The 13,943-nt window shown below is 43.5% G+C and overlaps 2 protein-coding genes across 2 annotated transcripts; one reads left to right on the top strand and one right to left on the bottom strand.

Moving 5' to 3' along the window:
- The first annotated feature begins 1,516 nt into the window (after positions 1-1,516).
- Positions 1,517-4,592, top strand: LOC145523719 (C-terminal-binding protein 2). Its single transcript, XM_081534499.1, has one exon. The coding sequence runs from the start codon at positions 1,916-1,918 to the stop codon at positions 3,251-3,253; it is 1,338 nt and encodes a 445-aa protein (XP_081390625.1). The 5' UTR covers positions 1,517-1,915; the 3' UTR covers positions 3,254-4,592.
- Positions 4,593-7,819: 3,227 nt separating this feature from the next.
- On the bottom strand, positions 7,820-9,943 carry TAS2R60 (taste 2 receptor member 60). Its single transcript, XM_081534500.1, is given in 2 exon segments — positions 7,820-9,367; positions 9,370-9,943. Coding segments are annotated over 2 exon segments (1,041 nt in total). The 3' UTR covers positions 7,820-8,900.
- Positions 9,944-13,943: the final 4,000 nt, after the last annotated feature.

Raw genomic sequence — 13,943 nt, 5'->3', positions numbered from 1 at the left:
GTGTTTTTAGGTGTAAAGCCCATTTTTATTTAATTATATATCCAATATGTTTAGTTTTATGTTCTGTTTTTGAAAGGGTTTTTTTTTGGATCTGTATTGTATTTATATTTATTGTATGTTTCTTCAGTTTTGTTTGTGGCTCTATTAATTCTAAGAAAATTATGGCTTTTTCTTCTAGTGCTTACTTTTATAAATATAATTTTATATAATTTTCTCATTCCTTATACTTTATTTGACCAAATCTGTTGGTTATTTCCTATGAACAATAATGAGAAAAATAATGAATTATGTTACAAAGTCTGTGACTTCCGTCTTGCTGGCACTCTCTCTCTTGCTGACACCTTCTGCCTTCCCATTTGATCACTCTGATCTAAGGAGAGGGTTATGTGGCCAGGAACTTAAAGAGGCCTCCAGCCAACAGCTCATGAGGACCTTATGGCTCAGTCCGACAACTCATGAGTAACTGACTCCTGCCAATAGCTCTGTGAGTGAGTTGGAAAGTGGCTCCTTCCCAGTTGAGCCTGGTAATGACTGTAGCCTGTGAGAGGCCCAGAGCCAGAAAATACAGTTGAGATTCTCAACAGTGTTATGATAAACCTCAATTTCTTATCTACAAGAGCTACGAGTTTGTAGTAAGGTTGTTTTAAGCCAGTAACTGTTGGGGCAATTTGTTATGCATCAGTAGATAGCTATCACAAGCATACTAAGGGGCTTTTGCATTTCTAGTTGTCTCTTTTCTGAAGAGTGTGTTTTTGCTGGAATATTTCCTTTGTCTCCGCTGGGCCCTCTCACGTCTGTCTCTTCATACTTCTTTTCATCGTCTTTCTTGACTCTACCTGATCTGTGACACTGCAAATTTGAAACTTCTGGATTATCTGTCTCTTAGCTTTGTTGAAAATGTAGTTTTCAGAATCTTTTTCAACTTTCTTGTTGCTTTTATGTGCTTTCCAGGGAAAGAAGGGGGAAAACATTGGCTTATGCAGCTGTGTTCATAGCAGAAGTCTCATTGTTTAGCTAGGTCAATAGTGATGATAAACTTCACATGCTTACTTGGCGATCTATTTTTGTCATTTAATCAACATTCTATCAATTTGTCTGCAGTTTTCTTACTGATTGGTAGAAGCTCTTTATACACTAGAGATATTAGCTTTTATCTTTTTACTACTTGTCCTTTAAAACTGAAAAGGATTTCAGTGATCCCTACACTTATAAAAATTTTTTATTAAAAGGTCTTAAATTTTTCTGTAGTCAAATTTACGATGATTTCCACTATGACTCGGTATTTTGAGTCTGGCTAAAGAAGGCCTATGAAAACAGGGATTTTGAATCATGGGAGCTGATATACATACATAGTCTACAATGACACCTAAAAAGTTAGGGAGAAAACAGTCAACATTTCTGTAAAATATAAAGACAATGTTTATGGAGTAAAAATATTGGAAAATTAAATTATACAAAATGGGGAGCTTTAAGAAACTTAAATAACATTTATGTTAAAGATCATCTGTCTGGAGCCGACGGCGGCCCGAGGAGCGAGGGACGGAGCCGGGAGCCATGCCGCGCTGACCCGGGGGGCCGCACAGCCACCGCCACCGCCACCGCCGCCGGGTGGGGTGGAAGGGGCGGGAGCCGCCGCCGCCGCCGCCGCCGCCGCCGCCGCCTCCCGGGTGGGCGCCCTTCGCCGTGGACGCCGGCGGCCCGGGACGAGGGTTTCATCGCCTTAAATGGTTTTGAACCAATGAAGCTGGATTCTCTTAAAAAAGACGGACAACCCATCCTGTGAACTATAGAGTTTGTGGACAAATTTATGTTGGGCGCGTAGTGGCGTAATGCCCGCAGACTCCTGCGAGGGCCCCTAAGTTCTTAGAGGACCGCTTTGCCTTTTGAATCAGAGAGGTGCAAAGTTCGATAAAGAATGGCCCTTGTGGATAAGCACAAAGTCAAGCGGCAGCGATTGGACAGAATTTGCGAAGGTATCCGCCCCCAGATCATGAACGGCCCCCTGCACCCCCGCCCCCTGGTGGCGCTGCTCGACGGCAGAGACTGCACCGTGGAGATGCCCATCCTGAAGGACCTGGCCACCGTGGCCTTCTGTGACGCACAGTCCACGCAGGAGATCCACGAGAAGGTTTTAAATGAGGCGGTTGGCGCCATGATGTATCACACCATCACGCTCACCAGGGAGGACCTGGAGAAGTTCAAGGCCCTGAGAGTGATCGTGCGGATAGGCAGCGGCTACGACAACGTCGACATCAAAGCTGCGGGTGAACTTGGGATCGCTGTGTGCAACATCCCGTCCGCAGCGGTGGAGGAGACGGCGGACTCGACCATCTGCCACATCCTTAACCTGTACCGGCGGAACACCTGGCTGTACCAGGCGCTGCGGGAAGGCACGCGGGTGCAGAGCGTCGAACAGATCCGGGAGGTCGCCTCGGGGGCCGCGCGCATCCGTGGGGAGACCCTGGGCCTCATTGGCTTCGGTCGCACGGGGCAGGCGGTTGCCGTTCGAGCCAAGGCCTTTGGATTCAGCGTCCTATTTTATGACCCCTACTTGCAGGATGGGACGGAGCGGTCCCTGGGCGTGCAGAGGGTCTATACCCTGCAGGACTTACTGTACCAGAGCGACTGCGTCTCCCTGCACTGCAATCTCAACGAACATAACCACCACCTCATCAATGACTTCACTATAAAGCAGATGAGGCAAGGCGCCTTCCTAGTGAACGCGGCCCGCGGCGGACTGGTGGATGAGAAAGCCTTAGCCCAAGCCCTCAAAGAAGGCAGGATACGAGGGGCGGCCCTCGACGTGCACGAGTCGGAGCCTTTCAGCTTCGCTCAGGGTCCCTTGAAAGATGCACCGAATCTCATCTGTACTCCCCACACAGCCTGGTATAGTGAGCAAGCCTCTCTGGAGATGCGGGAGGCGGCCGCCACCGAGATCCGCCGGGCCATCACAGGTCGCATCCCAGAGAGCTTAAGAAATTGTGTGAACAAGGAATTCTTTGTCACAACAGCTCCCTGGTCAGTAATAGATCAGCAAGCAATTCATCCAGAGCTCAATGGTGCCACATACAGATACCCGCCCGGCATCGTGGGCGTGGCTCCGGGAGGACTTCCTGCTGCCATGGAAGGGATCATCCCCGGAGGCATCCCGGTGACCCACAACCTCCCCACAGTGGCACACCCCTCCCAAGCTCCCTCTCCCAACCAGCCCACGAAACACGGGGACAATCGAGAGCACCCCAACGAGCAATAGCAGCGAGTGACAAAAGCTAATCATTCGGATGCAGCTGGGACCAAGAGACAGTGAAAAATAAAAACTCAGAGAAAAGGAATTTGACAGTCTTTTTAAACTGATTCTGGACATATGCATCATTGTAGTTGCAGTGTTACAACTACAAAAGAGCTAGAAGCCGAGACGTGGGAAAACTGAAGATGTCGTCGTCTGCTTGCGGAAGCGCTGAGAGAGACTAGGACGTGATTTATTAACGACCAACTTCTGTTATTGTGTGTTAAGTTTTTCATCTGTGCATCAAATCACAAAGAATAAATAGATCTTTTTCCTTTATCAGTCCCTTGGGCACAGGAGGTCCTGAACACCTTGCTCTAGAATGTTGCATCGAGAGTTCCAAACATCAAAATAAAATATTCAGAGGAAATCCCCACCCTATGACTCTAGTCCCTTCGGTCCACGGGGCTGGTTACCTCTCTTGCTAATAGGAAGATATTAAATTACTACAAAATGGGGAGAAGCTGTCTGCCTGTGTTAGACACCACAAGCACAGGATTGAAGACAGCACAGGCTCCTGTACAGAGAATTCTCTGCCATCTGAACTGCGTACTGAGCGGGCAAGTTGGTTGTGAGTTCAGTAAAACCCTCTGATGATGCAAAAAAAGAAAAAAGTATTAAGTTTCACAAGCTGTTTGTACTCAAATATATTTTCTCAGTTTCAGATCCTCAGCTATTTTATTGAGTGGAAAGTCTTGAACTGAAAGGGTTCAAGAAGAATAATGTTGCATTTCCTTATGTCTCAGGAAACACTTTTTATGGTAACTTGTCAGATTGTCTATGAACAAACCCACTTTTTTAGACATTGATAAAGTCTTCTTTTCTTCACGTGATATTTTATACAAGAACACTTCAGGTGTGTTATTAGATGTGACTGATTTTAACAAATCCTATTAGATTTGTATCAACTAGTTACATGTTATATTCATAGTCTTTTGTGAATCATCGCCTTTTTGTTTAAAAGATGGCCTATTTTGAGCCTTTGTATAGGTACATTCCTGTTTTTGTGACAAAAAAGAAAACCTTTAAAACTGTCCCAAAAAGAAAAATAATGGCTATCAGAAATATGTTTTGTTTTAGTGTGAGTTACCGTTACTGTATTTGTTTATTGTAAAGGTGGACATTTAGCGTTCAGTGCAGTTTTCAATAAAAAGTAATAAAAAAAAAAAAAAAAAAAGATCATCTGTCTGGAATGTAAAATAAAATGATGACTCTATATTTGCTGCCACATTATTAAATGACCATCTTGTCCCTCACTGATTTGAAATGCTTTCCTTATTAAATATAACTTTTCATGTAACTATTATCTGGATTGTCTGCTGATGTACTTATCCATCGCTACACCAATGTCACACTGTTTTACATATTATAGCACTAAAGTATCCCAATTCTGGGCTTCCCCGATGGCTCAGACAGTAAAGAATCTGCCTGCAATGCCGGAGACCCAGGTTCGATTCCTGAGTTGGGAAGATCTCCTGGAGAAGGGAATGGCTATCCACTCCAGTATTCTTGCCTGGGGAATTCCATGGACAGAGGAGCCTAGTAGGCTACAGTCCATGAGGTCACAAAGAGTTGGACACGACTGAGCGACTAACACACACACACACATCCCAATTCTATTATATCACACACTGCCCATGAGACCTCAGTAAACTCCTCTAAGCCTCAGTTTCTACTTTGCAGTGTTGTTTTAGGAATTCAATGTATAAAGCATATAAGTAAATAAATTTTCTGGCCCCATCACTCATACAAAATAAGCATTCATAAATGATTGCATTAATACCATCATAAAGCATAATGAAATTAGACTGTAGGTAAAAAATTAATGATAATATTACTATGCATTTTAAAAATACAACAAACATTATCTCTCTTATATTTTTCTGTGTGTTCAAGGGATAGCTAGGGAGTTTGGGATGGACATATACACATGGCTATATTTAAAATGCATAACCAACAAGGACCTATTGTATAGCACATGGAACTCTGCTCTACGTTACATGGCAGCCTGGATGGGAGAGGGGCTTGGGGGAGAATGGATATATGTATATGTAAGGCTGTGTCCCTTTGCTGTGCACCTGAAGCTATTTCAACATCGTTAATCAGCTCTGGTGGTGGTTTAGTCGCCAAGTTGTGTCTGAATCTTGCAACCCCATGGTCAGTTAATAGCTAATCAGCTATACTCCAATGTAAAATAAAAAGCTAAAAAAAAGTTCCAAGGGAACTTCCTCCTGTAAGGAAGATCATTCTCCTGTGGGGAGATCATTCAGATTGGGGTAAATGCTGAATTCTCCTAGGCTAACAATACAAACAGTGGAAGGAACAAAGAGTAACTGATAGAGTGTGCTAGGAAAGGGCCACTGGGTCAGTAACAAAGGGGAGAAATGGCACTTCATGCAAATGTCCAGAGGAAGGCGGTTCACAGTTGCCTAGCAACATGTAAACACAGAAGAAAGAAGGGAAAGGCATCAAAAAAAATCAGGCAAATGTTACTCTCTCACCCATTTATGATTCCTACATTGTGTATAACTCAAGAGAAACAGGAGATATGTTTGATCTCCAAAAACAAGCTAGCCAGACAGTGAAGCGCATACAGCTCAAATATAACCATAAAAATATAATTGGTAGTAGTAAGTAGCCCAGATTATACATATACAGACAAAAGTGTATGTGCTTACAGCGGGATTCCAGGTGCAACAGAACCATTCCATTCAATGCAGCAAGAATTTATAAGTCTTCCAGGGACACATGGAAGAGAATGAGGCAGCCCACACCTCTAAGAACTTTAAAATCTGAGAATAAAATGGGCTTCCTCGATGACTCAGAGGGTAAAGAATCCACCTGCAATTCAGGAGACACAGGAGTTGTGGGTTCAATTCCTGGGTCAGGATGATTCCCTGGAGGAGGGCATGGCAACACACTCCAAGATTCTTGCCCAAAGAATCCCATGGACAAAGTAGCCTGGTGGGCTACAGTCCCAAGGGTCACATAGAGTCAGACACAACTGAGAAACTACACACACACACAAACACACACACACAAGGATAAAATGAATATACAGATCATACCACTACAAGGCAGAATTCATGTCACAACTGAGCAACATCTCATTTATGTGTCTTCCAAGGTGAAAGGGATCAAAGCTTGAGGTGGGGGCACATTCAAAAAAGCTTCCCAGAAGAGAAGCCATTTGAATTAACCTTTAAAAATTAAATGGAAAAAAATTAAATAGAATTTTGACAGGTAGGTGTGGGATAAGAGAGCACATTTCAGTACATCATGGAAGAAACTCCAGGCATGTTCAGAATAATGATAACCCAAATATTGCTGCAACATAGGGTTGCGTCTACTAGAATGGAAGCTGGGAGTTTTCTTAAATCTTAAGTATCAGGTACAGATGAATCTCTCCATGCCAAAGATAAAACTGTTGCCACATTGTGGTGAATGCCAATTTATGAACCTGTGTTTCACCTGATAGGCACTGAGAAGTAAAAAGGGTGTGGGTGAAATGGTCAAGAGATTAATCTGGTTAATGGTACTTTTGACTTGGTGGGGGGGAGGGGGGTCACTGTAATAAAGTAAGTGGTGAAAAATAAACATAAGCAGTCCAGGTGGGAGAAGAGGACAGTCTAATCTAAGAATCTTCTAGAACAGGAAGAAAGGAACAGATAATATAGACACTGTAGGGTTGCCAATTGAAGACAAGTTGCTGATTAGATGGAAGGGTTCAGTGGAGAGTGAGGAGTGCAAACTAACTCAGAGTCGGTAAGTCTGACTTATTGGATATCAGTAACAGAAAAAATAGATCCAACTGGATGGGGGAGGGAAAGAAAGAGGAGGAGGAATAAAGGGACGTCTGCTTCAAACGTGCTAGGTCTGAAGTGCTCATGGCGCTATCACATAGAAATGCTCAGCAAGCAGAAGAAAACACAGGCTTAGAGTCTTGGAGAAAGTCAAGACTTTGGTGATTATTCACACAAAGGTCGTAACTGAAGCTACTGATATGTAAATAGATGTAAACATGAAGGAAAAGGGAGAAAATTCATGTCAAGGAAGGAAGGGAGCTGGCTAAGGAAAAAACCAAGTCAGACGAGTAGCAGATAGTGAAGAAGACATACAAGGAGCCACAGAGCAGGGGACAAAACCCAGTGCAGCGTCTCGGAGGCCAAGAGGAAAAAGATTTTCAGGAAGATGTGTGGGTAAACAGTCATGGGTGACACTGAGTTTCCTGTTTTAAAACCTTCTACCAAAATCAGGTATTACTTTTTGTAAAATATTTTAATCAGATTTTTTGAAGAAATCATATTTTATTAAGAGGGGCAAATTTTACAGAAACATAGGAAGATGGCGGCTGAGGATATCATATTTAGGGATCAGGAGCTCATGGGTGTCCTTTAGAAACACATTTCAACAGAAGGAGCATCAGAAGATTGTGTCTGTGGAGGAGGGGTGGGGAGGAGCAGGGGGAGGGGACGCTTAGCAAGTGACTAATAAGCAGGTTGATCACTTGAGGCAGTAAGAGCATGGAGGGGATTTATTTTATTTTTTTAGGGAAGAGAGTAAGGGGCACATTTAATGAAGAAGGGAAGGACAATAAAGAGGAAAAGGTTGAAGATGGGTAGAGTGGGAATTCTTGATTGAGTAGGAGATATAAAGGAGGCTAGGAGAGTGTGAACATTAGCCTTGAAAAGTGAAAAACAGGGACCTGTCTTCTCATACAGAGGGAAAAGGGAGGAAAAACAGGAAATGAGGCTGAGAGATTTTAAAGCAAACAGAGGGACATTGAAGGATCTCAGTATGATTGGTTCAAGAGGTCACTGATCTTAAGGAGAGTTTGAGAAGACCTGTGGAAAGCAAAAAAGCAGCCTACATGCTTCACCAAACCAAGCCAGGAGTTTTCTTAAATGTTAAGTATCAGATACAGATGAATCTCTCCATGTCAAAAGTTTTAGTAGGTCCCAAGAGCAACATAAAAGAAGTCACATCTGGCTCATGAACCTTATCATTATAGAGCAGACTAACCGGTTGGACTATAATAGAGAACATAAGCGGTACATAAATCATAAACTCCTAGCATTCAGGAGTCCTCAAAAGGTAATCTGCAAATATACAAATCCCAGGTAACACACACAGCTGCAGACACGCACAAATTACACCATGCTCTGTAAAGGGAGTTCAGACACCAGGAACTCTTGCATGAAAGGAAAGAGAGTTTCATTGCAGTAGATGGTTGGAAATCAGTTAAGGCTGAAAACGGAAACATGGTTTTACAGGATGAAGTCAAAGGAAAATTGATGTTCCAAAAATCTTCTCCAGTCTGATTTAACAGATAAAAAATGAATCATGTGTCAGGATCCTTGCATTCAGTTTCCAGGAGGATAATTTTAAACACCAAGAGTTTAGTCACAGGGAAATAAAAGTTTCCTGCTTCTTTGGCCACATCAGGTCCCACAGGGAACATTAACTATATCAGCTACACCCTTGCTAATATTAATACAAGTCAGTGATGCTGGGCCACTACTTCAGTACCTTCTATTTCATCTTTAATCCTATTTCACTGAAGTTATTCTTCTAATCAGAAACACAGCAAACAAGAAAAGAGAATTAAATGTGACTACATGGCAAAGAAATTTAAAGAAGCAACATCCCATTCCATCCAGGCAGGCCTCCTGCAGTAGAATCTGAGGCTTTTCATCAATTGCAATTCAAGATGCCCCATGCACTGAGGAGCAGCCCCCCCCCCCAGCACAGCTTTCAGCCTGTGGTTACTCAAGAGAAGAATAATGGGGTGGATTGCTGTACCCAGATAAATCACAGTCTGCCATATCCAGTACCGGAATTCCCCAAAGGGAAACATACCTGAGGCAGTGAGACCCAGTGACAGAAAAGAGGAAGTGAAGAGGATAGCAAAGGAGATCAGAGCCAAGAGAGCCTTGATGTCTGCCTGGGCTCTGGAACTGTGAAAGCCGGAGATGGAAAGGAAGACCTTCTTGGTGTGTCTTCCCAGAGATGTAATGAGCAAAACCATGCCCGCGATGAAGACAACAGTAGGGACAGTCCAAGTAATAAGTTTCAAAGGAAGAGGCAGAATCTCTCATACGTTCTCACAGCATTCCTAGTGACATTCCAAGATTGCAGACCCCTCTTTAAATAGTTCTGATACATTCTCTGGTTGCCTATGAAAAATAGAATGGTGGTAAAGGTAGAGAACCCCAGAGAGCTGAGTAGCATCCAAGGAACCAGCCCAGATACATTCCACTTTAGCCAGAGGAAGACAGGGTGGGCGAAGGTTGCAGTTTTCACACAGTAGAAGGCACTGAGCCAGGTGAACCACAGTGTTGCAGAGGTAAAGAAGTCTCACTGGACAGCCAGGAGCTGGGACACAGGGTTGTATGGGAAGGCCGTTGGATTCAGGAAAATGTAAATGTTCTTACTAATCACCACCCATTGCAGACAGAAGCGAGAGGCCCCCAGGCTGACCAATAACTTATCGCAGGGCGACAACGTTCTCCGCAGCAGCCACTCGACGCCCAGTGCCATGATGATTAAGCCATTACCTACCAATGCTGCCAGCAACAAAAGGAATAAAATAATAATGAAGATGAGGGCTGTCTTATCAACCAACCGAGGTCCTGGAACCATGTCCTCTCCACTCATCTCTCCTGCAGACTTAAGGTCTCCTTCCTGTAGGGCGGTTCTGGAAGGTCCTAGATAATATTGGTCCCTTCAGCTGCCCCAGTACAGAGGATAAAGTCGAGGATGTGGGCTATCTGAGGAGGGTGAAGAGGTATTTTCTTCTCAGAATAGATGCAAATATCATTAAGGCTCAGTTTCAGAAGTCCCCCTGCCTGTCCCTGAAATTGCCTGTCCTTCCTCTGCCTACTTTCTGCCCGTGTCAACACTGGTATGGATACTATATCAGGTCCTTGCATTTAGCATCCCTCATGTGGGAACTTACACCTCTCTAAGCTGACACCTAAGACATGACCACACACCTGCTGGCTGCTCCAGGAGGAAATCTGGTGGGCACACCCCCATCTGACATCCAGAGCTCACACCCATGGTTGGCTGGTGTATTCTGGGCACTGTTCTAAGTGATCTCTGTTGTCCTTAGTTCTCACAATGACCCTATGAAGCAGGTGACTTTAGAAAACTCCTTTGACAGGCATAAAACTGAGCAACACTTCTACTTGGGTTAACTCAAATCCTATTACTTGTGGGGACCATTATTATCAAATAGAATTATACATAATAAAGGATTTCCTAGGTGGCGCTAGTGGTAAAGAATCTGCCTGCCAATGCAGGAGACGCAAGATACGCATCTTCAATTCCGGAGTCAGGAACATCCCCTGGAGTAGAAAATGGCAACCCACTCCAGTGTTCTTGCTTGAAAACTTTCATAGACAGAGGAGCCTTGTGGGCTACAGTCCATGGGGTCACAAGAGTCAGGCATGACTGAGCGCACAATGCCCGTGCAAGTGAATTTTTTAACTATATTTTACTAGTGACTTTTAAAGGGCATCTCTGGGCTTCCCTTGTGGCTCAGCTGGTAAAGAATTCTCTTGCAATGCAGGAGACCTGGCTTCAATCCCTGGGTTGGGAAGATCCCCTGGAGAAGGAAATGGCAACTCACTCCAGTATTCTTGCCTGGAAACTCCCATGAATGGAGGAGCCTGGCAGGCTACAGCCCATAGGGTCACAAAGAGGTGAACCCGACTGAGCAACTTGACTTTCACTTGCAAAAGGCATTTCATGTAGGAAACCCTACTATAATAGCTATAACACCAATGTGCTATGGCAAGAAGAACCCTGGGCTAGGAATCAGGCAGGTGTTAGTCCTAGTTCCATCCATCACTGAGTCACTGGGTATGTCAGTAGGTTGCTCTGTGCCTCAATTTCTTCATCTGTAAGATGTGAAAAGCATCATCTTTTCTAATGCACAGGATAAGACTAGATTCTAAGACTAGAATCTCAGTTTTCAGAGTGAAAGAAGACATTAAATAATTTAATGGTGAAATAAATGAAGCCTCAAGTTATAGATTAAAACTCTCTCCTAAAGTCACAGTTAAATGGAGGAAAGACCAAGACCCAAGCTGATTCCAGGACCAGAAATCCTTGCATAGTTAGCAGGACATCTTGTACTCCTATCTTCTTCATCCCCAGATGAAGTCAGAAGACCAAGTTCTGAGTCTTGTCACAGTCACTATTTGGTGTAATTGTTCTGCATTTGTGAGTCGTCTGCTCAGTGGCTCTATGGTGGGCTTAATGGTGACCTCCTCCAAGAGGGCTTATGTCACAGGCTGTGTGACCCAGGTCTGCTGCACCCAGAGCCCCTGCCCCTGCAGCAGGCCACTGTGCTGCTAGAGAAGAGTGGAGAAATAACTCCAGAAAGGATTAAGAGACAGAGCCAAAGCAAAAACAACACCCAGTTGTGGATGTGACTGGTGATGGAAGTAAAGTCCGATGTTGTAAAGAGCAATATTGCATAGGAACCTGGAATGTTAGGTCCATGAATCAAGGCAAATTGGAAGTGGTCAAACAGGAGGAGGCAAGAGCGAACATCAACATTTTAGGAATCAGTGAACTAAAATAGACTGGAATGGGAGAATGTAATTCAAATGACTATTATATCTACTACTGTGGGCAAGAATCCCTTAGAAGAAATGGAGTAACCATTACAGTCAACAAAAGGGTCTGAAATGCAGTACTTGGGTGCAATCTCAAAAATGACAGAATGATCTCTGTTCATTTCCAAGGCAAACCACCCAATATGACAGTAATCCAAGTCCATGCCCCAACCAGTAACGCTGAAGAAGCTGAAGTTGAACAGTTCTATGAAAATCTACAAGACTTTCTAGAACTAGCACCCAAAAAAGATGTCCTTTTCATCACAGGGGACTGGAATGCAAAAGTAGGAAGTCAAGAGAAACCTGTATTAACAGGCAGATTTGGCCTTGGAGTACAGAATGAAGCAGGACAAAGGCTAACAGAGTTTTGCCAAGATAATGCACTGGTCATAGCAAACACCTTCTTCCAACAACACAAGAGAAGACTCTACACATGGACATCATCAGATGGTCAATACCGAAATCAGATTGATTATATTCTTTGCAGTCAAAGATGGAGAAGCTCTGTACAGCCAGCAAAAACAAGACCAGGAGCAGACTGTGGCTCAGATCATGAACTCCTTATTGCCAAATTCAGATTTAAATTGAAGAAAGTAGGGAAAACCACTAGACCATTCAGGTATGACCTAAATCAAATCCCTTACGATTATACAGTAGAAGTGACACATAGATTCAAGGGATTAGATCTGATAGACAGAGTGCCTGAAGCACTATGGACAGAGGTTCGTGACATTGTACAGGAGGCAGTGATCAAGGCCATCCTCAAAAAATAGAAATGCAAAAAGGCAAAATGACTATCCGAGGAGGCCTTACAAATAGCTGTGAAAAGAAGAGACGCTAAAGGCAAAGGAGAAAAGGAAAGATATACCCATCTGAATGCAGAATTCCAAAGAATAGCAAGGAGAGATAAGAAAGCCCTCCTCAGTGATTAATGCAAAGAAATAGAGGAAAACAATAGAATGAGAAAGATTAGTGATCTTTTCAAGAAAATTAGAGATAACAAGGGAACATTTCATGCAAAGATGGGCACAATAAAGGATGTATATGTAAATGGTATAGGCCTAATAGAAGCAGAAGATTTTAAGAAGAGGTGGCAAGAATACACGGAAGAACTATGCAAAAACAGATCTTCATGACCCAGATAACCATGATGGTATGATCACTCACCTAGAGCCAGACATCCTGGAATGTGAAGTCAAGTGGGCCTTAGGAAGCATCACTACAAACAAAGCTAGTGGACGTGATGGAATTCCAGTTGAGCTATTTCAAATCCTAAAAGATGATGCTGTGAAAGTGCTGCACTCAATATGTCAGCAAATTTGGAAAACTCAGCAGTGGCCACAGGACTGGAAAACGTCAGTTTTCATTCCAATCCCAAAGAAAGGCAATGCCAAAGAATGTTCAAACTACCCCACAACCGCACTCATCTCACATGCTAGCAAAGTAATGCTCAAAATTCTCCAAGCCAGGCTTCAACAGTACATGAACCATGAACTTCCAGATGTTCAAACTGGATTTAGAAAAGGCAGAGGAACCAGAGATCAAATTGCCAACATCCGCTGGATCATCGAAAAAGCAAGAGTGTTCCAGAAAAACATCTACTTCTGCTTTATTGACTATACCAAAGCCTTTGACTGTGTGGATCACAACAACCTGTGGGAAATTCTTCAAGAGATGGGAATACCAGACCACCTGACCTGTCTCCTGAGAAATCTGTATGCAGGTCAAGAAGCAACAGTTAGATCCGGACATGGAACAACAGACTGGTTCCAAATTGGGAGTACGTCAAGGCTGTATATTGTCACCCTGCTTATTTAACTTATATGCAGAGTACATCATGTGAAATGCTGGGCTGGATGAAGCACAAGCTGGAATCAAGATTGCCGGGAGAAATATCAGTAACCTCAGATATGCAGATGACACCACCCATATGGCAGAGAGCAAAGAAGAACTAAAGAGCCTCTTGATGAAAGTGAAAGAGGCGAGTGAAAAAGCTGTCTTAAAACTCAACATTCAAAAAACTAAGATCA

Source organism: Giraffa tippelskirchi, chromosome 10 (genome assembly GCF_054371585.1).
Source record: "Giraffa tippelskirchi isolate mGirTip1 chromosome 10, T2T-mGirTip1v1.2.pri, whole genome shotgun sequence".
Lineage (NCBI taxonomy): Eukaryota > Metazoa > Chordata > Mammalia > Artiodactyla > Giraffidae > Giraffa > Giraffa tippelskirchi.
Note: the sequence above shows the minus strand (reverse complement) of the source record. Positions and strands in the feature narration are given on the sequence as shown.